General features: G+C 53.5%; 1 protein-coding gene across 4 annotated transcripts; it reads right to left on the bottom strand.

The window, feature by feature from the left end:
• Positions 1–467: 467 nt before the first annotated feature.
• On the bottom strand, positions 468–15,260 carry CAPG (capping actin protein, gelsolin like). Of its 4 annotated transcripts, none has more exons than XM_029232715.1 (10): positions 15,202–15,260; positions 7,451–7,484; positions 7,116–7,288; positions 6,854–7,008; positions 6,496–6,663; positions 4,325–4,474; positions 3,885–3,977; positions 3,301–3,433; positions 1,231–1,319; positions 468–644 (listed from the first exon to the last, which is right to left on the bottom strand). In XM_029232715.1, the coding sequence occupies exons 2-10, from the start codon at positions 7,471–7,473 to the stop codon at positions 579–581; spliced, it is 1,050 nt and encodes a 349-aa protein (XP_029088548.1). In that variant the 5' UTR covers positions 7,474–7,484; positions 15,202–15,260; the 3' UTR covers positions 468–578. The 4 variants fall into 4 exon arrangements, with proteins under 4 accessions (XP_029088548.1, XP_029088549.1, XP_029088551.1 ...); XM_029232716.1 differs by lacking the exon at positions 15,202–15,260 and adding an exon at positions 14,314–14,364; XM_029232718.1 differs by lacking the exon at positions 15,202–15,260 and adding an exon at positions 13,722–13,817.
• Between the last annotated feature and the right edge of the window lie 4,656 nt (positions 15,261–19,916).

The following is a 19,916-nucleotide window of genomic DNA, read 5'->3' as shown; positions in this document are numbered from 1 at the left end:
TAGTCTGGGGCTTTTCCCACGGCCCCACGTGGCCCTGAGCTCGTCAGCCGAATACCCGACGCAACGACGTGACAAGCCAGCCTCCTGCACAGAGGTGTAGAGCTGTGCTCTTGCTTGCTGATCACACATCATTTGGAAGCTGCCTTGCAGTGGATTATTGGGGCACCTGAGGAAATACTGGCTTGAATGGAGATGCATCCCATACCCGCCGCCACAACCTTCTCCCAGTTGGGAATGTGAGACTGAACCGAACCTCGGGCTGAAAGTGATCCTGAGCCCTGGCCCTGTGCCACCTCCCTATTGGGTTCACAGCAGTGCCTGCCAGGCCCACTGGGACTCCTGGCCCCTCTGCCTCATCATGCAAAGCCAGCTCTGGCCTCTCACGGGTTGTGGAATTGTCCCCTGGGTCCTACTCCGCCCAGCATGACTAGGTGGGGCGGGAAGAATTAGCCCAAGGCAGGCAGTGCAGGCAGAAGGCACTGGTCTCCTTTATTGGTCATCCGCGGGGGCACCTCGGCACTGACCAGGAAGCTGGAGGAGAAGCAAGCGGGCAGGTGGGGGCAGGGAGACACCCGCCCTCATTTCCAATCCTTGAAGAATTGCTTGAAGATGGGACTCTCGCGGCCCTGGGGCAGAATCTCCACCTGTGGGATCAGCAAGGGAGGAGTCTGGCTCACAAGGTTGCCACCTCTGCCTCTGCCGGGGAGGGCCGGAGCCAGGGAGGAGGGTGATGGGCACCAGGCCCAAGTCCATATGCCATCCAGGCCAGGGATGCTCCTCCAGATAAGCCAAGAGACGAGAAAGATTACAGGGACACGGGCTGAGAAAACAGATTGCTTCAAGGACTCAGGTGCAGTTTCACAGATGCACCAATTATACATGAGCCTTATCAGTTCCCATCAGGTTGACCTGTGGTGTCGCCGTGCTGGGATGAGAAGGGGCAGAACCAGCTAGGGACCTTGGCCCAGAGGAGGTGCACAAGCTCCAGAGGTGCACCCGACTTGCTGGGCTCCCAGGGGAGCATTGCCCAAACATCCTCTTAGAAAATATCACGTACTGTAAAACTTGGAAGGATTGAGAAGGGCTTTCCCACTGGGTGGGTCTGGGAGGGAGGCCTGACTGCTTCTGACTGTGCCCCAGGCTTTCCCGCCCTTCTTGTCCAGTCTGAGAGGCAGGAGGCCAGGGAAGAGCCCCAGGAGGAGGGCGCTGGGGGGAAGGGAGGCTCCTCACCTGAGTGTTTGGGGCATACCGCATGCGGGCGATGAAGTCCTCAGCCACTTGCAGGGCCGCCTGCCGTTCCTTCTCGTTAGCTTTGCGCCCTGGATCGTAGGGAGGAGACCTTTTTTTATTTCTTGGCCGCTCCGCGAGGCTTGCAGGATCTTAAGTTCCCCGGCCAGGGATCGAACTAAGGCCCCCAGCAGTGAAAGCCCAGAATCCTAACCACGGGACCACCAGTGAATTCCCAGGAGGAGATTTTGTAAAAGAGAAGGTACCCTCTCTAGCCCACACCCCACTTCTCTCAAGGAGACTTAAGGGGGTTCAGAGAATAGCTGGCTCCTTTTAAAATAAATGGACCAGGAGGCACTAAGAACACTCAGGGGGCTCTTTGGAGGGGGGAGGTTAGCCCCTCCCAACCTGCCCGCTCCAATCATCAAAGCCTTCTGCTAGGGCCAGGGCCCTAGGGATATTCAGGGAGAACTAATGTTTCCCTGGCATCAGACTCTCAGGCCCCTCTCTCCCACTCCAGGGCCCCTCGCCTTTTGAGTCTGTCAACTGCACCGTTATCAACTGTTGTTTTGCAAAATGCAACTGGACAAAAAAAAGGATGTGATTGACTGTAATCTTACTCCCACAAAGCCAGATGCCAACATCGGCCTAACAGTTATGCCAACTAAGAGCCTCCCTTCCTGCCTGCAGGCAGTCCCTTTAACCAAACTGGCTCCAGCTGGAGGTGCTTTTCCAAAGAGACAATGTTGTGAACTGTGGCTGGCTCTCCAGCCAGGCTATGAAAATCTAGTTAGCGACAACGTGTCTGAAATTAATGTGCTGTATCCTTCCTTTGTGACTACGAAATATTTCTCTTCCTTGCTCCCAAGTTTCCTGTTTCTCCACTGGCTTCTTGGTTCTTTTTTTTTTTTTTTTAAATATGCATTTGTTTGGCTATGCCGGATATCTTCGTTGCTGTGTGAGGGCTCTGTAGTTGCGCGTGTGATATCTAGTTCCCTGACCAGGGAGCGAACCTGGGTCCCCTGCATTGGGAGCGCGGAGTCTTAGCCACCGGACCACCAGGGAAGTCCCGGTGTCTTGGTTCTTTGCTTGGGGTTAAATACACTTCCGTGGGCATCTGGGAGCACCACGCCCACCCCATTGGGTCTGTGGGAAGGTACCCAGAGGCAGGAGGGAAAAGTCAGCCCCAGAAGCACAATGCTCCCACACCCAACCGCCTTACTTCTTAGAAAGCTGCCCTACTGCTTGCCACTCCTGGCCCTTCCCTGAGGCAAGAGTGTTCCTGCCTAGTAGCTGCCAAGTTAGAACACCTAACGTTTCTCCATCCTCCTGGCTGGGAATTTCTCTTGGCCTTGGTTGACCCCACAAATATTTCTTGAGCACATGCTATCTCGTCAGGACACTAGAGACCATATGGTTCCTGCTTTCAAGAGGTTTATAATGTGGGCAGGGAGGTGAGACACGTTCAAGAAAAAAGACAAGCACAGAGAAGTAAGGAGGCTCCCGGTACCGCTCAGAGACTCAGAGGTTTGTTACATTTTCGGAGTTGGATCTAGCAAACAGGCTTCCACACAACAGTATTTCATTCCCAGCCAACCCAATCTCTTGGAAAAACAAGTTCTACCAGTTCTCTACCCACTGCATAAGGTGGGATTTCATATCTAAAATCGATCTCTCACACCCCAAGGCAGAATGGCAGGATCAGGGGTCCCAGCAGCCAAAGGCCTAGGAGAGCTCTGTGACAGTGGCCCTCAACACGCAGTCCCTGGACCAGCAGCAAGGCCTGGGAGCTGGTTAGATGTGCGAATTCTCGGGCTCTGGTACAGACCTCATGAATCAGAATCTCAGGGGTGGCTTCCAGCTATGGGTGTTAACAGGCCCTCGGGTGATTCGGAGGCAGGCTAAAAGTGCAGAACCCTCGCCTGGGCTGGGCACAGGAAACCCTGAGAAAACCCACAGCCGCGGAGGCTCCCTGAGTCAGCCGTCTCTGGGTCGGCCGAGCCCTCCCGCGGGAAGCCTTGCCCGGTCAGCGGCTGCAGGGGTCTCAGGCTGGGGTGCAGAAGCCACACGTACCCTTCCAGATGTAGATCTTGCTGCAGAGCCCGTTGTCCAGCACAAAGCAGTCGTCGGGTATCAGCATCTCGAGGGCAAAGGGGCTGGAGTCGGCCACCTTGGTCAGGCTCATCTGTCCAGTGGCATCAGAGACCTGGGGGAGGATGGGCAGTGCCGTGTCACCTCCACCCCGCTGTGGCTCCACCCGCCGCCCCAGGCCAAGCAGCAGACCAGAGGTGGAGGAAACACTACAGGCAAATCCTGGGCGACCCCCAGCCCTACTTCAGGCTCAATCACTGCCTCACAGAGCCCCAGAATCCATGGAAATTAAGTAGACTCCCAATTACGAGTGAAGGTAAAGAATCCCACAAAGTAAAGCTCAGCGTGGGCTTGTTTCAAACCTCCTTCTCCAAGAATGGGCCGGAAGCGAAGTGGTATTCATCTCCTCCAGCATCCGTTCACTTCCCATCCTACCCTCACTCCAAGCCCTGGATAAACCACCCTGGTGCCTGGCCCAACCTCCCACTGCTTTCTCCCCTCCTTTCAGCCCCACAAGCACCAGGCTCGTACCCCGCCTGGTCCTAGGGCAGGCCTGGGGCGCCCACCTTATACAGAGCCGCAGACTGGGCGTTTGTCTGGTCAGCTGTGAGGTCTTCCTCAGGGTTGCCCTCCTTCAGAGCGGGCTTGGGGCCCAGGACCTGCAGGGGTCAGGGCAGGCCACGTTTCCAGGGATTCCTGGGCACTCAGCCTGGACCTTCCCAACCCATCACACCCAGGGCCACCAGCCCCAGTGGGACAAACTCTGTCCGCACAAGGGCGCCGAGCAGAGGTGGGGAGGGCTAGGTCCTCCTGCCCAGCCACCAGTCCCTCCGTCCCGAGGGGTACTTGACTCTGAATCCCACCAAGGCACCTAATGAGTTAGCCAAGCCCTGAGCAGCAACGCAGATGCCCTCACAGCCCTCCACCCATCACCCTCGTGCCCCCAGCTGATCACTGCCCCTCTCGGTGGCTTCCAAGCAGAGCTACCCTCCCCACATCTCTCAACCTGGATCATGTCGGCAGGCTCCTCTCCATCGGTGACAATCTCCACCTGGGCCTTGCCCTGCCGCTCGCTGTCGCGAATGTCCAGCGCCAGGTCCCGCGCCTTGTTACGCTCCAGGATGTTGGACTTTGCACCACACCAGGTGAAGATGTTCTGGAGGGAAGTGGGGAGGTGCGGGTTAGAGCCAACTGCCTGCATCCTGCCCTTCACAGGGTCCGCAGAACTGCCCTCTGAGGCAAGACGATCAAAGACAATCAAGAAGGCAGAGGGGGCCTTCCCTGGTGGCGCAGTGGTTGAGAGTCCGCCTGCCGATGCAGGGGACGCGGGTTCGTGCCCCGGTTCGGGAAGATCCCACATGCCGCGGAGCGGCTGCGCCAGTGAGCCATGGCCGCTGAGCCTGCGCGTCCGGAGCCTGTGCTCCGCAACGGGAGAGGCGACAACAGTGAGAGGCCCGCGTACCGCAAAAAAAAAAAAAAAAAAAAAAAAAGTTAGAGGGGAACCAAGGCCTCTCTGGGGACGGGAATGACAGTCTTTGGCAAGAGCGATTCTCTGCCCCGCATCCCCATCTTTCTCCACCTTACTTGTGTCATATATTGAAACATCTTTATCTTGTTTATAATCTATCTTCCCTGACTAGAAAGTAAGCCTCCTTAGGGCATGAGTGTTTTGTTTTGTTTGGCTTGGCTTGGCCCACTGCTGTATGCCCAGTGCCAAAACAGAAACGGGCACATCTTTAGGCCTAGAATAAACACTTACTGAATGAATGAATGGGTGAATGACATCCCTGGGCCCAGTATCTCACACACCTCTGCACCCCCGCCAGGCATGGCCCTCATCACCCCTCCTGAGCGGGTCCCCTGCCTCCATCTCACTGCTTCCAGTCCTCCTTTCAAAGAGCATCTGGGTTGCTCTTCCTGTCCCAAATCTTTAGCACAACAGATGCGGTCCAGACCCTCAGAGAACCAATCTCCTCCTTCCCTGGATCTCAGCTCCTTAGCAATTTCCACTCCCGCCGCTCCTGTTCCCACCCTGGGTCCCGGTCAGGCTACATCCTTCCCTGCCGTCGACATGCACGTCTGCACCCTTATCTGTCTCAGTGCCTCGGCTTACCCATCATCTTCGCCTGGAAGGGCATTTCCCCTCCGTGAGGGTCCAGTCAAATGGCGCCTCCCTGGGACAATGGCTTGGGCTTGGGCTAGAAGGCCTCTCCCTGCCCCCAGCTCCCCCAGCACAGGCCACTGCCCCTAAGAGGGCCCTCATCACCTCCTGCCATGGGTTACAGCCAGTGACAGGCCCGTCTTGGCTGCCTGCCCTGGGTGAGCAATTTGTGGTCCCCGTGCTGGCTCAGAGCAGACACATAGATTCACGGAGGGAAGGGATGAGCGAAGTGATTAACGCATGGGCTGGGAGGCGGCTTAACTCGGAGCTACAAAGGCTCCAGGAGTAGGAGAGAGTAGGCTCCAGTGTTAGAGGCGATGGCCAGACAGAAGAGGGAGGTTTCTGTCCTAAGAAATACAGGGATGTCTTGTAATGGCTGCAGTGACCCCACTTGGAATGGGCTTATAGCTTCTCAGCCCCTCTCCCTTTGCCCTGGCCTCCTGGTCCCTGGCCTTTTAAAACACAATGCTGGGGCTTCCCTGGTGGCACAGTGGTTGAGAATCTGCCTGCCAATACTGGGAACATGGGTTCGAGGCCTGGTCTGGGAGAATCCCACATGCAGCGGAGCAGCTAGGCCCATGAGCCACAACTACTGAGCCTGCACGTCTGGAGCCTGTGCTCCACAACAAGAGAGGCCACGACAGTGAGAGGCCCGTGCATGGCGATGAAGAGTGGCCCCCGCTCGCCGCAACTAGAGAAAGCCCTCGCACAGAAACGAAGACCCAACCCAGCCATAAATAAATAAATAAATAAATTTAAATCATATGGGCTTCTAAGAAGACCTCTGCCTAAAAAAAAAAAACCCACAATGCCAGGGAGTTGCCTGAGGGTCCAGTGGTTAGGACTCAGTGCTTTCACTGCTGTGGCCCCAGGTTCAATCCTGGTTGGGGAACTAAGATCCCAGAAGCCTCGAGACACGGCCAAAACACACACGCGCGCACACACACACACACACACACACACACACACACACAGTGCCAACACAGGTGGATGCTCAGTCAACCCTGCCTACCCACCTGGCCCAGGTCCAGGATGAAGCAGTCCCCTGTGTTGAAGCTGTCCCAGCTCAGTGCCCGCTCGGTGGCACGGATGTTCTTCTTGCCCTTCACCTGGTAGAGTTTCCTGATGGCAGCTGGGGTGGTCCCTGGCGACGTCTTGTGAAATGCTGACTCCACGCCACCTTCCTGCAGCCCAGATGGCCAGCCTGAATGGAGGCCCGAGCACTCCACACCCCATCCCACTGGGAGGCAGGCAGAAAGGTGGGGAGGACCCAGCCCCGTGTGGGTCTGGGACTTTTGAAGGGTAAGGACTAGCTGGAAGGGGTCCCGACTCTGAGAGCAGCCGCAGGTTGGGGTACGGGAGGTGGGCTCTAACCTGGTACTTAAGGCCACGTGGGAAGTAGCTCATGAAGAGGTCGGACTCATTGCCCTGTACCTCTCGGTGCTGCACAGGCCGCTCCCCAAGCAGGGTGTTGAGGTGCACGGCCAGCACGGCGCAGGCCCCCTGCTCATCCCGGGACGACTGCTGGCCTGGGGCGAGTGGGAGGTGGCAGGGCACGGCCCGTGAGACCCTTGCCAGCCCCGACCCCTGCCCGGGCCAGTCCCCCCACCAGTCCTCCCAGCCCTCTCTTACTTACCTATCCACAGGTGCAGGTGAGAGAGCTCTTCCGGGCCATTGTGCAGCACCAGGTAGGAGTCTCCCGAGAAGAAGATGCCCTGGTTCTCAGGGGCCACGGGCACCGGCTTCAGCTTCTCCACCCGCCATACGTGCAGGCCGGGATCCTGCACCGAGGCTGGGAACGGAGAGCCACTGCGGGAGGGGAGAGGGTTGGTGGTGGCCGAGGCCCACAAGTGGTGGAGGAGACGAGCAGAGAGACCTGGGCAGGCCTGGGGACTGCGGTGTGGGGGTGAGGAGTGGCAGCCCTTGGAAGAGAAGAGGGGAGGGGTGAAGGGAACGGGGTGCATAGCCTACCTCTGGGGGATGGGTGAGTACATGGTCTCCGGATCTGGAAAGACAGAAGAAGCCATTATTATTACAAATGTCATGATAACCAGCCTTCATATTGGTCTGGGGAGGTCCTTCCGGGTGGCCAAGTGCTTTCATACTCAACTAATTCGTCTCCAAGAGCTCAAGAGGAGATTATCCCTGGCTCCATTATGCGGGCAAAGAAACTCAGGCTCAGAGAGTCTAGGTCCCAAATCACACAGTGACTAGTGAAAAGCACTAGGAGTCTCTGGCCCTGGGCCGGTGTCTTTCCCTTGCTGTGACCTCTTCTGCTTCCAAACTCCTAACTCTGGGCGTTGCATGAGGCTGGGATACATCTCTCTAAGCAATAACTGCTTATATTTGAAAAGTCTAAAGTCAATGACTTAAAATCAATAAACCAAGAACCAAAACAATAGAGAAAATCAATGAAGCTGGTTTTTGGACAAATCAATAAAATTGATGACCCTTTAGACAAACTGATTAAGAAAAGATGCAAATTTCCAATACAGAAACAAAAGAGATGACCATCTAATATCTATTAAAGAAATTGAAATTGTACTTAAAAACTCCCCCGCCTCCAAACAATTCCAAGTCCAGATAAATTCTACCAAAAACTTAAAGAAGGCATAATACCAATTCTACACAAACTCTTCTAGAAAACAAGACAGCACTTCCCAGCTCATCCCATGCTTCCACCATTTTCCTGATATAACAAAACCAGATAAATATATTATAGAAAAGAAAATTAGACCAAGATCCCTCATGAACACAGGAAAAAAATATTAACAAAATTTTAGCATATGGAGTTCAGAAATATATAAAAAGATAAAACATCATGACTAAACAGGGTTCACTCCAGGAATGCAAAGTTGGTTTAACATCTGAAAATCAATGTAATCCACCCTATTAACAAGCCACATGAACAAACATAAAATCATCTCAGTAGATACAGAAAAATTATTTAGAAAAATTCTATATCCATTTTTGATTAAAAAAAAAAAGCTTTTAGCAAACTAGGAATAGAAGGGAACTTCCTTAACCTGATAAAAGGCATCTACCAAAAGCAAACAAAAAAATCTCAGAAAAACAAAAAAAGCTACAGCTAACATTAGACTTAGTGCCTTCTCTAATACTAAACTCCCTCCCTAGGGAATTCCGCCCCCACCCCGTTCCCAGGCATCAGCTATCACTTCTTCTTTTTTTTTTTTTAATTAATTTGTACTGGCATATAGTTGCTTTACAAAGTTGTGTTAGTAACTACTGTACAGCAAAGTGAATCAGCTATTCGTATACACATATCCCCTCTTTCTTGGACTTCCTTCCCATTTACGTTACCACAGAGCATTGAGTAGAGTTCCCTGTGCTATACAGTAGGTTCTCATTAGTTATCTATTTTACACATAGTATCAATAGTGTATATATGTCAATCCCAATCTCCCAATTCATCCCACGCCCCCCTTCCCCCTTGGTGTTCCTACGTTTGTTCTCTACGTCTGTGTCTCAGGTATCACTTCTGTATGCCCAGCTCCCCTCAAATGCCAGGATGATGAATATCATCTTTATTCTGTAGGTCAGTAAGAGCAACCTGTTTTGGACAGAAGTTATTCAGGGAAAAAACAAAGTGCTAAAGGCAAGCATTTTAAAAAAATACTATCTTTAAAAAAATTTCACAAGTGTAGTAGCCATAGCTTCACTCACTCTTCCCTACGTTCCCATGACTAGAGGGTTTCTTTCTTTGGCTGCAAATGCAGAGCCCACACCAGCAAGCACTGCCACCCAGTTCATGCTGTGCAGCTAACAGGGAGCCCCAGTGGTGCAAGGGAAGGACCTGGGGAACTTCAGGGTTAAAAGGCACCATTAGGAGACTCTTGGGGGCTGAGGAAGCAGGAAGGGCAAAGGGCAATCTTTGGGGGATGGACGGGGAGAGCAGAGGATGTTGAGTCTGAGTAGGAAACAGAGGGGGAAACAGGAGCAGTGGCCATGGGTGTAAAATACCAGGTGAAACTGACTTTCCTTTTCCTTCCTAACTTAAAACATAGCTGAAGGCATTTTTTGTAACCACACTTCCCCAAGGTAGAGGGGAGGCAGTGAGGGGGAGGCTTGGAGGAGGGGACCTTTAATGGTTCTCCATCCCACATAGGGTCACATGCTGTGCCCACATCCCCTGTAACGGACAGCTCAGCCTGCGACTCAGGCCTGAAGTGGTGACGTGGCCACCTCCAAGACCAAGCCAGTGAGGAGAGCTCGTGGACAGAGAGGGCGTGAACAAGTGGGCCAGCTGTCAGCTGTCTACTGTTTTGTTTTGTTTTTTGCCGTGTCACAGGGCATGCAGGATCTTAGTTCCCCATCCACCGATCGAACCGCGCGCCCCTGCAGTGGAAGTGTGGCGTCCTAACCACTGGACTGCCAGAGGATTCCCATATTTTTTTGTTCTGTGTCCCGACCTGAGAGCTCAGGCCATAACTCAAAAGCAGGCAGCTCACTTGTGAGGCTACAGGCCAGTGCAGTGTTTAGGTGAGAGGGGTTGGCGGCCTGGCCCTCATCACTTTGGCTTTCCAGCCCGGCCGCCGGTTAGAATTACCTTGGGATCTTATAAAAACATCGAGGCCCGGGCCTGAAGATTTTGATTCCACGGGTCTGGAGTGAGGATGGGCATCTGCATTTTGAACTATGTTCTAGGTGGTTCTTATGCTGCCAGTTAACTCTGTCCAGACCAGCATCTCACACCTGCCTGCATATCAGAGTCATCTGGGGGCTTTAAAAAAATCCCAATGCCAAGGCCAGTTAAAACCAGACTCTCGGGGCTTCCCTGGTGGCGCAGTGGTTAAGAATCCGCCTGCCAATGCAGGGGACACGGGTTCGAGCCCTGGTCCGGGAAGATCCCACAGGCCGTGGAGCAACTAAGCCCGTGCACCACAACTACTGAGACCACGTGCCTCAACTACTGAAGCCCGCGTGCCTAGAGCCCGTGCTCCGCAACAAGAGAAGCCACTGCAGTGAGAAGCCCGCGCACCGCAACAAAGAGCGGCCCCCGCTCGCCGCAACTAGAGAAAAGCCCGCGCGCAGCAACGAAGACCTAACGCAGCCAAAAATAAATAAGTAAATAAAATTGATTCTTTAAAAATAAAAACCAGACTCTCCAGGGTGGAGCCCGGATGTCAGTGTTGGAGAAGTTCCAGATGACTGTAAAGATGCCCACCAGCCTTCTGCTCACAGTTCTGCCCCGCAAGCGCCCACTGCCATCGGCCTGTCACTCCTCTCCCTCCAGCTCCTCTGCCCAAGCCCACAGCTCCTCAGCTTCCTCAGTGTGAAGCTCCACCTCACATCCATCCAAGCCCCACCACCCCTCTGGGCCCATTTCAAGCCGCAGCCATCTGAGGAGGCTTCTAGGACACTGGGTGGCCTCGGCCTTCTCTGGGAGTTCTCCCAGCCCTCTCACCTAGGAGCACACCCTTCATTTCCTGCTTACAGGCTGTCTTGGAGCATGACCTGACCGCTCAACCAGAGCAGGTGACATGCCCGGTACTCCTGCATTCCTTAAGCAGCCCACAACAGGGTCTATTCAATTCCATTCAGGGTCTATATTGGGAGCTTGGTACTGGGCAAAATGAGGGCAGAAGGACACAGAAATAAAGAACAACCCATGCGAGTCTCAAGGTCTAGCTGATGGGGGTGGAGGAGCAGGAAGCCATCACATGCAAGGGACCGCAGACAAACTTCCCCTACGTGGGGAATGTCACAGAATCACAGATGTTGGCATTAGAAGGAGGCTTAGTACCTAGTTAATCCTCTTCCACATCTGCCTCCCAATCCGTACATCCCTCACCCTCCTCTTCTCCACCACTTCCAGTGATGGGGAACTTACCACCTCAAAAGGCAGCTGCTTCTGTACCTCTTACGTTAAAGCCTTTGCTTTTTCCCACCCTGCCACAGTGTGCTGGGTTATGGGCCTGGCCATCTCCCCAACTAGACTATAAAGGCCTTTTGAGGAGGAGGCATATTTTGCCCTTTTGGATCGAGCTGGAACCTTACACTGTGCCTGGAACCCTGCAGGCGCTCAGAGAATGTATTTGATTAACTGGACTTTCTCCAGTTATTAGACCAGATGGAGCCTAAGAGGTAGCATAGGAGGGCTTCCCTGGTGGCGCAGTGGTTAAGAATCCACCTGCCAGTGCAGGGGACACGGGTTCGAGCCCTGGCCCAGGAAGATCCCACATGCCGTGGAGCCGCTAAGCCAGTGCACCACAACTACTGAGCCTGAGCTCTAGAGCCTGCAAGCCACAACTACTGAGCCCACATGCTACAACTTCTGAAGCCTGCGCACCTAGAGCCCGTGCTCCGCAACAAGAGAAGCCACCGCAATGAGAAGCCTGCCCACTGCAACGAAGAGTAGCCCTGCTCACCACAACTAGAGAAAGCCTGTGTGCTGCAACGAAGACCCAATGCAGCCAAGAAAATAATAAATATAAATAAATTAATTAAAATAAAAAAAGAGATAGCACAGGAAAATCAACAGGCAGGAGCAGCCCTGGAGGCAGAAAGCAGAGGCTAGGGGTAGCGGCAGGATGTTTGCCCTGCTGGCTGTCCCAAGGTCCTGACTCAGGGAGGAGCCGGGCTTTGAGGACACACTGTGAAGTGGGGGGGGGTCAGTTATGCAGACCTTTGCGGCAGTGCTTGCCAGCTGTCAGAATGACAGGTCCTCCCCGCTATCTGTGCCTTCCTCAGATCCCGAGTCCACTGATTCCCAACAGGTCCCTTCACCGCACAGTCCCGGTTTGCCCTTGGGTGTGAAATGCAACAGCCCCTACCCTTCTCCCCTACAAAGAGAAAGGGGTGAGTGTCAGCACTTGAAATGACACCAGCTCCTCCCAGCCTGGAACCTGGACATCTGCAGGAGCTGCTGGGTCCAGAGGCCTTGCCTGGAAGCTCTTCGGCCAGTGTTCTCTCCCTTGACACCAAGCAGGACTCCTACCCTTTCCTGGCTCCACCTTCGCTCCCGCACCCACCCCTACCCTACCCCAGGCAGCTGGCTGGACCGTGGGCTGGGGTCTTCTTGAATTTGCAAAATAATGGACCATGCCACCAGTGGTTAAGACTCCACGCTTCCACTGCACAGGGCACGGCTTCGATCCTGGTCAGAAAAAAAAAAATGGACCGTGCCACACAGTTTAAATTCAAATGTGAGGCCTGCCCACCCCCACCCCAGCCATTCCAGCCCACCTATCTACCATCACGCCACCATCCTGTCTTAGGAACAAGTATCATCAAATCTGAATGCACCTCCAGGCTGGCTGAGGACCTTCAGGTGTCCGGTCACTCAGTGCGGTGGCCTCTGTCAGGAGGTTGGGCACCACAAGCCAGGACAAGCCCCCGCCCAGGAGTTCCTTATCCGTATGCTGAGCCCAATCCACCCGTTGCCCGGGCAGTTGAGGCTCCAGTGACTGGAAAGGACGGCAGGTGGGGCACACCAGTCCTGGACAAAGCGGCTTCCAGAAACGTGAGCCTCTGTTTCTGCCCTCGCCTGCCCACCTAAGGGAGTCCCGGCCAGCCCATCCCCCGCCGAGCCTCCCTCCACTTTCAACTCTCCCCGCAGCTCTGCTTCCTCCCACTTCTGCTTTTCAGGCTCTACTTCCTTCCAGCCAGCCCCCCACACACACAGACACCGCAGCCTCTCCCTTCCCTCTGCTATCTTCTGATATTCCCACCCATCGACCCCACCCCTGGGCTCCTTCCCCAGCTGGTGCCGAGGGCAGGAAAGGGTAGACTGTGCTGGGCGGGCAGACAGACCCTGATGGAGGAGATCGACATAGGGGACTAGCAGGGAGTGCGGCCAGGCTGGCTCCTCAGAGACCCCCATAGGGAGGTGGAGGCGACGCCAGCTTGGAGCCCCATCACAGTGGCCTCCACCGGCTGCAAGCCAGGGCTGGCAGCTCTGAGTCTGGGACCTGCGAGGGAAACCACAGGAAAGCCAAGACTGCCTACGTTCCCCGCTCACCGGCTTGAGGCAGGCACGTCTGCCTGGCCCCAGCCTCTGCTGGGTTAGTCACATTTCCTGGGTAGGGTCACTGGCTCTGAACCACTTTTTCCTCCTTCTCGACTTGCCTTTCTCCTCGCCTGAATGCATACATTTGATTTTTTTTGTTGCCGTTGTTAAAGCTCTGTTCCCAGGGAGTGGCTGAGGCCGGGAAAACATTCTTTGCTGTGTCCTGCATGCTGGATGCCTCTCAAATCTACCCTTGCTCAGCTTCTCACTCACCAGATGTTGACTGTCATCACACAGTCTCGGCCCAGGGTGCTCTGAGGGACAGCAATAAAAATAAGCCTGGTTCTGGCTCAACCCAGGGGCCATCTTGCCTCCATCACATCGTAAGGCCCTGGAGCTAGTCTGGTCCAACTCGTTTGTCCGCTTTCCAGAGGAGAATATGGAGGCCCTGAGAGCACAAGTGACTTGCCTGTGATTACACAGGGAGCACGAGACAGAGCACGGGAAGCTTCCATGCCCTGTGGGGTCCGTGCAAGAGGATGCAGCGGAGCCCAGAAATCTGTCCCGCCTGTCCTGGACACAAGCCAGGCCTGGCCCAGGGTTAATCAACAGGCTAGTCAGAGATAAGGCTCAGCCTTCAGGGTCAGGCCCCACCCAGGGGGCAGCAGTGGAACCGAATCAATGCATGTGTTAGAACTTCTGGACCAGAACAAGATAAGTTGAATGTCTTCTTCAAAGAACACAAACGCTAGCTGGCACCTGACTGTCTCCATGGCCTTAAAGAGAGGGTCTTGTCCTCATGAGAGCCATTGGTTGGGCAGATAACATGGCAGAATGGAAAGAGTTGGACAGTTTGGCTACTTACTGGCTCTGCTTCCTCCTGCAAGTGACTTAACTTCCTGGAGCCCCCCTGTGCCCTAACTGTAAAAGGGGCATGAAGACAAAAGTGAAGATTAAATGAAATGGTATAATTAATGAGCAAATTATAGACGCTCAATAAACCTAGATGGATTTCTCTTGCCAACACTGAATTTACCATGGGACCCCAGCACCTCCCGAAGCAATGCCTGAATTCCCTCTCCCTTCACGGTTTAGCAGAGGGAAGGGATGGAAAGTTAAACCCCAGATCATCTCTCCGCGCCCCGCCCTCGCCCTGCCCCACTCGGCCCCAGCGAGGTTCGTCGACTCTGGTCTGCACTGGGGCAAAACCCGGGTGGCTCTAGAACTCTGGACTCCGCAGGGCACAAGCATGAATGGGAGTCACTGCTCTCTCTCTACACTGGAGCCTCACCTGGCTAAAAAGGTGGCCCCATCACCACGGGGTGGGTACGGGGTGGGGGAGACGTTTGCAAACTAACAGCGAAACAGAAGAGCAGGTCAATTAAAAGAGTATAGGACTCTCTACCGCCTTGGAACTCTAACAATAACTAACGTTATTAATCACATTATCTGGTAACCAGACTCTAAAAGTTGTTTTTTAACAGGCTCATTTTTCCTCCCTCTCCGGTCTCCCCAGCAGGTACGCTCAATTTGTCCCAAATGGAGGAAGATAAAGCATCTCTTTAGCACTGACTCACCCCCTCCCGCCCCTCCTTACGGGAAATGAGGAGACCTGACTAGACACGCGGCTGCGCCCCTAAGAGAAGAAGGGGAGCCGGGCGCGCAGAGGGGGGGGCCCGCGACCAGCTGAGCCCCTCCGACCCCTACAGGGGGAGCCCAGGCGCCGAGTGGTCAGACCCCAAGCGCTACTTGCCTGCCTGCGCCCTGCTGGCTTGCTCCGGCCACTGTCTCTGCCGCCCTGCCCTGCCCTGCCCTGCCCTCCCCGCTCCCGCCCCCGACGTGAGCGGCTAAAAGCCGCCCAGAGCGAATCAGAGGGCGGGGCCTGAGCTGGCTGGGGGCGCTGCTGAGCCCGCCCCTCGCAATAGTCGTCTCCCCCTCCCCCCACCACCCCCGCCATGGGGGAGACTGGGCTCTGAAACGAACCTAGAAGTGGGGCGGGTATTCGGGAAACTAACAACAGTACTCTGCCGAAAACTTGGCGAGAGCAAGGCAGTGTTCACAACCCACTCAACTGTTAAGATTTTTGGCCTGGATTAAGCTGTAACAGCTACTCCTCCTTGAGTGCTTACTATGTACTCAGTGCTGTAAACGTTACTTCGTTCAGTCTTCACAACTATTTGTCATTATGCCGCTTAATAGATGAAGTCTCCCGGAGGCTCAGAGAGGGTAGGTAACTTGTCCAGGGTCACACTGCTAGTTCAGTAGCAGAACCAGGATTCTAATCTAGGCTGGTCTGGCCTCAAAGCCGGTGCTAGAACTGGAACTCCTCACCCTTCTCGGTTTTTTTTATTATTATTCTTTATTTTTAATTTTTTTTTGGCTGCATTGGGTCTTCGTTGCTGCACACTGGCTTTCTCTAGTTGTGGTGAGCAGTAGTTGTGGCGAGCAGGGGCTACTCTTCCTTGCGGTGCACATGCTTCTCACTGCAGTGGCTTCTCTTGTTGCGGAGTACGGGCTCCAGGCGTGCGGGCTTCAGTAGTTGTGGCGCACGGGCTTAGTTGCTCCGCGGTATGTGGGATCTTCCCAGACCAGGGATCAAACCCATGTCCCCTGCATTGGCAGGCGGATTCTTAACCACTGCAACACCAAGGAAGTCCCACCCTTCTTGTCTTTATTCAGAGGAAAACAGACCAGCCAGTATCTGCGCCCAGAGGCTAGGCCTTCCGGAAGTGAGCAGGACAGCAAGTGGTCCACACTTCCATTTTTGCTTCTGAATGGAGAGAGCCCTGCGCAGCAGGCAAACCCTGGCAAATGTCAGCTGACAAGAGGCATCAGGATTAGGACATGGTCCCTTGATGCAGTGGTAAGACGACTTTTCCTTTCTTGGGAAGCAGCTTGGAAAATTCCAACCAGCATGACTTTCTCCAAGGCCCACTGATGGGGCCTTGGGTAAGGGAAGCAGTTCAAAGCCTGGTTCTACTCCTTTCCACCCGGACAACACTGAGCGACTACACTCCATTCCTGAGTAATGCTTAAAAACCGCCCCACGTGTCCACCCTCCTCTGACCAACTGGTCACCTACAGACTCAGCCTAAATACCCCTCCTCGAAATGTGCAGTAACCCCTGACCTCCTCCTTAGTCCTCCCTGGGTGCTCTGGGCATCAGGCCACTGGACCATCTGACTCTTCAGACTCCGTGGGAAAACTTTTCAGCCATACCCTGGGAGCAAAGATGGAATTATATCCATGGGCCACCTAGTCAACCCCTGGCCCGCTTCTGGACAGCTGAGCCCCACCAAGACCCTACTAGGCATAGTGTATGCTATGCTATGCTATGCTAGGCAGAGCATTTCCACTTTCTGCATTTTTAAGGTAAAATTTACAGTGAAAATCACAAATCGTAAGTGTGCATTTGAATGAGTCTTCACATATGCAAACACCCATACAACCCACATCCCTACCGATATAAAACACTTCTACCACCCCAGAAAGTCCCCTCACCACCCCTTTCTCTCATCTGCCATGTGTGCCTTCCCCATCACACTGTTAGCTCCTCCAGCCCAGGGACCATATCAGGTCATCCTTGTGACCCCAGCACCCAGCAGAGCATTCAGCAGGTAAGAGACACTCCAAAAAAAAAAAATTTTTTTTTTTTAACTGAATTAACAGAGAGCAAACTCCTCAAATTCTAGCAGTGCCCTAGCCTCTGTCACCTTGGGAAAGTCACTTAAACCTTCTGAACCACAGGTTCCTCACGTGTGAAGCAAGGACAATTACCCCAGCCCTCCTACCTTGAGGGATTGTGGGGATCCAATGAGATGACCTATGGGAGCCTCTTTGAAAAGAATAAAGGCCTAGACACGTGCAGCCTGCCATTATTATTAATAAACTCCTACTTCTAAAACAAACATCTGGCTAAAATAAACCAGGAGAGGAAGGCATCGGAGACTGACTTCCAGGCTTTGGCTACTTGGGCTCTGGCCAAGGTCTGCAGCCGCCCAAGATGGCCAGCTTTCTGGTTCTGTGCCCATAGACCCAGGCTATGGACTGATTTCCGGGGCTAAGAATTTCCTGAAATTGCAAAGGATTCTCCCTAAGTGAGATCCCAACCTGGCTTCTCTAACTACCCTGCCATATGGCCCTCTCTGAGCCTGCTTCCCATCTGTAAAATGCAGCACTAGACGAGGAGTACCTTCTGGCTCCTCTGACTCCAATCCAGAGGGGCAGATCAGGCTGACCTGTTGCATTTCCTCAGCCTGGGCGGGGCGGGGCAGTGGCGGGATGGCAGGGATCTGTTGCAATACCTGAAAATTCCAATATCACAGCTCCCCCAGAATATTCCTTTGAAGGCACTAACTCAGGATGCTGCGAGTCTTTTTTTTAATGAATTTATTTTATTTTATTTCATTTATTCTTGGCTCCATTGGGTCTTCGTAGCTGTGCGCAGGCTTTCTCTAGTTGTGGCGAGCAGGGGCTGCTCTTTGTTGCAGTGCAAGGGCTTCTCATTGCGGTGGCTTCTCTTGTTGTGGAGCACAGGCTCTAGGTGTGTGGGCTTCAGTAGTCGTGGCTCGCGGGCTCTAGAGCGCAGGCTTAGTAGTTGTGGCGCACGGGCTTAGTTGCTCTGCAGCATGTGGGATCTTCCCAGACCACGGCTCGAACCCATGTCCCCTGCATTGGCAGGCCGATTCTTAACCACTGCTCCACCAGGAGAGCCCACTGCTAGGCTTTAAATTTGATCTGCAGTGAATTTTTCTAGATCATTTCAGCTTCTCTGAGGACGAGCTGGGGGTCTGGATGGCCATATTTTCTGAATAAAGCTCATGATTAGAAAGTTTCTTTTCAATCACTGCTGGGTGCTCAGAGGCGTCCTGGATGGTGACACCCCAGAATTCCTTGGTGACCTGTTGGGAAAATAGGACTGTCCAGTACAGCATGAATGAGCGGGCCAGGAGAAGCTCTGGTGGAGCATTGTGGTGGCGGGGAGGGTACCGAGTGACTGGGGCAGGAGGGACTGGTCCCCAGGGAGGACACGAGAGGACAGGTTTACCCCCTCAAGGCCAGGGTCACATTGGGTGCTCACGCCATTGTAAGTTCATGATAAGAGATAACACTCTTGAGCGTTGGCACTATATGCCAGGCACTGTCCTTCATATGATTTTCTCATTTAATCCTCCCATTTGCCCTCTAAAGTAAATCCTCTTATTATCCTCATTTTACAGATGAGAAAATGGAGGCCAAGTGGGGTCAAAATAACGTGCTCCGGGACTCCCTTAGTAAATGCAGAGCCAGGTGGTAGGACCCCCGGCCTCCCCTCCCAACTATCACCGCACATCACTGCTCTCCCGCCTCCTCTCCCAAGGCCCATCCTGCTCTCGGCGTTGAATGCTAGTGCCAGCTCTGAGTCCTTCATACATAAGGGGCTACCCCTGCTCATCCTCTAGATACTGGGATTTAAAATTAAAAAAAAAAAAGTTTTATTTATAAAAATAGTACAGGGCTTCCCTGGTGGCGCAGTGGTTGAGAGTCCGCCTGCCGAAGCAGGGGACGTGGGTTCGTGCCCCGGTCCGGGAAGATCCCACATGCCGCGGAGCGGCTGGGCCCGTGGGCCATGGCCGCTGGGCCTGCGCGTCCGGAGCCTGTGCTCCGCGACGGGAGAGGCCACAGCGGTGAGAGGCCCGCGTACCGCAAAAAAAAAAAAAAAAAGTAGTACAGAGTACTGATACATGCTACAACCTGAATTTTTAAAATATCATGCTAAGTGAAAGAAGCCAGACACAAAAGACCACATATATGATTTCATTTATGTGAAATGTCCAGAATAGGCAAATCTGTAGAAACGGGATGTAGATTAGTGGTTGCCTAGGGTCCGAGGGGATGAGGACTTTAGGGGGTGACTGCTAATCAGTACAAGTTTCTTTTGGGGGTGATGAAAATGTTCTCAAATTCGTTTGTGGTGACAATTGCACAACTGAGAATATATTTAAAAACACTGAATTGCACATTCAATAAGGCTGTCAACAAATGAAAGGGCTCTGTAACCTATAAATGGTTAAGTCCTGGCTCGACCCATTTGCATCCCACTTAAAAAAATTGTATAGAGAGGTTCCCCGTACCTACGACCCAGCTTCTCCTAATGGGACATCTTACTACAGTAAGTGTAACTTCTCCTTTAAAGTGTGGCTCCTGAAGGCCCAGCACCTTTTCTCCAGTGCTTCAGAGTTCAGATAACACCTCACCCATGCCCGGGGCTTTACAGTTTACAAAACACCCCCTCCACACACAGCCCCTACCCCCCAACTTGATCCTCAAAGCAAACCCGTGGGCCAGTGTCGCTCCATTTCTTGGTTTTCGTGGTCAGAAGAGTCCTTTTCCCTCCCTGGCCTCCTTCTGTAGGGTTGCTAAATTTGACAAAAATGTTATGTCAGCTCTATAGGGTAATCACCTCCAATGTGTCCAGCCAGTCCTGGG

This window comes from Monodon monoceros, unplaced genomic scaffold (assembly GCF_005190385.1).
Source record: "Monodon monoceros isolate NGI ecotype Baffin Bay Population unplaced genomic scaffold, NGI_Narwhal_1 Super_Scaffold_19, whole genome shotgun sequence".
NCBI classification, from domain to species: Eukaryota; Metazoa; Chordata; class Mammalia; order Artiodactyla; family Monodontidae; genus Monodon; species Monodon monoceros.
Note: the sequence above shows the minus strand (reverse complement) of the source record. Positions and strands in the feature narration are given on the sequence as shown.

Excerpts from the sequence above, each read along its gene's own strand:
- CAPG (XM_029232715.1), bottom strand. The coding sequence starts at position 7,473 with ATGTACTCACCCATCCCCCAGAG. Across the intron at positions 3,978-4,324 it reads AGCCTGCCGACATGATCCAG|GTCCTGGGCCCCAAGCCCGC; the intron begins GTTGAGAGATGT and ends TGACCCCTGCAG. Across the intron at positions 1,320-3,300 it reads CAAGATCTACATCTGGAAGG|GGCGCAAAGCTAACGAGAAG; the intron begins GTACGTGTGGCT and ends CCTACGATCCAG.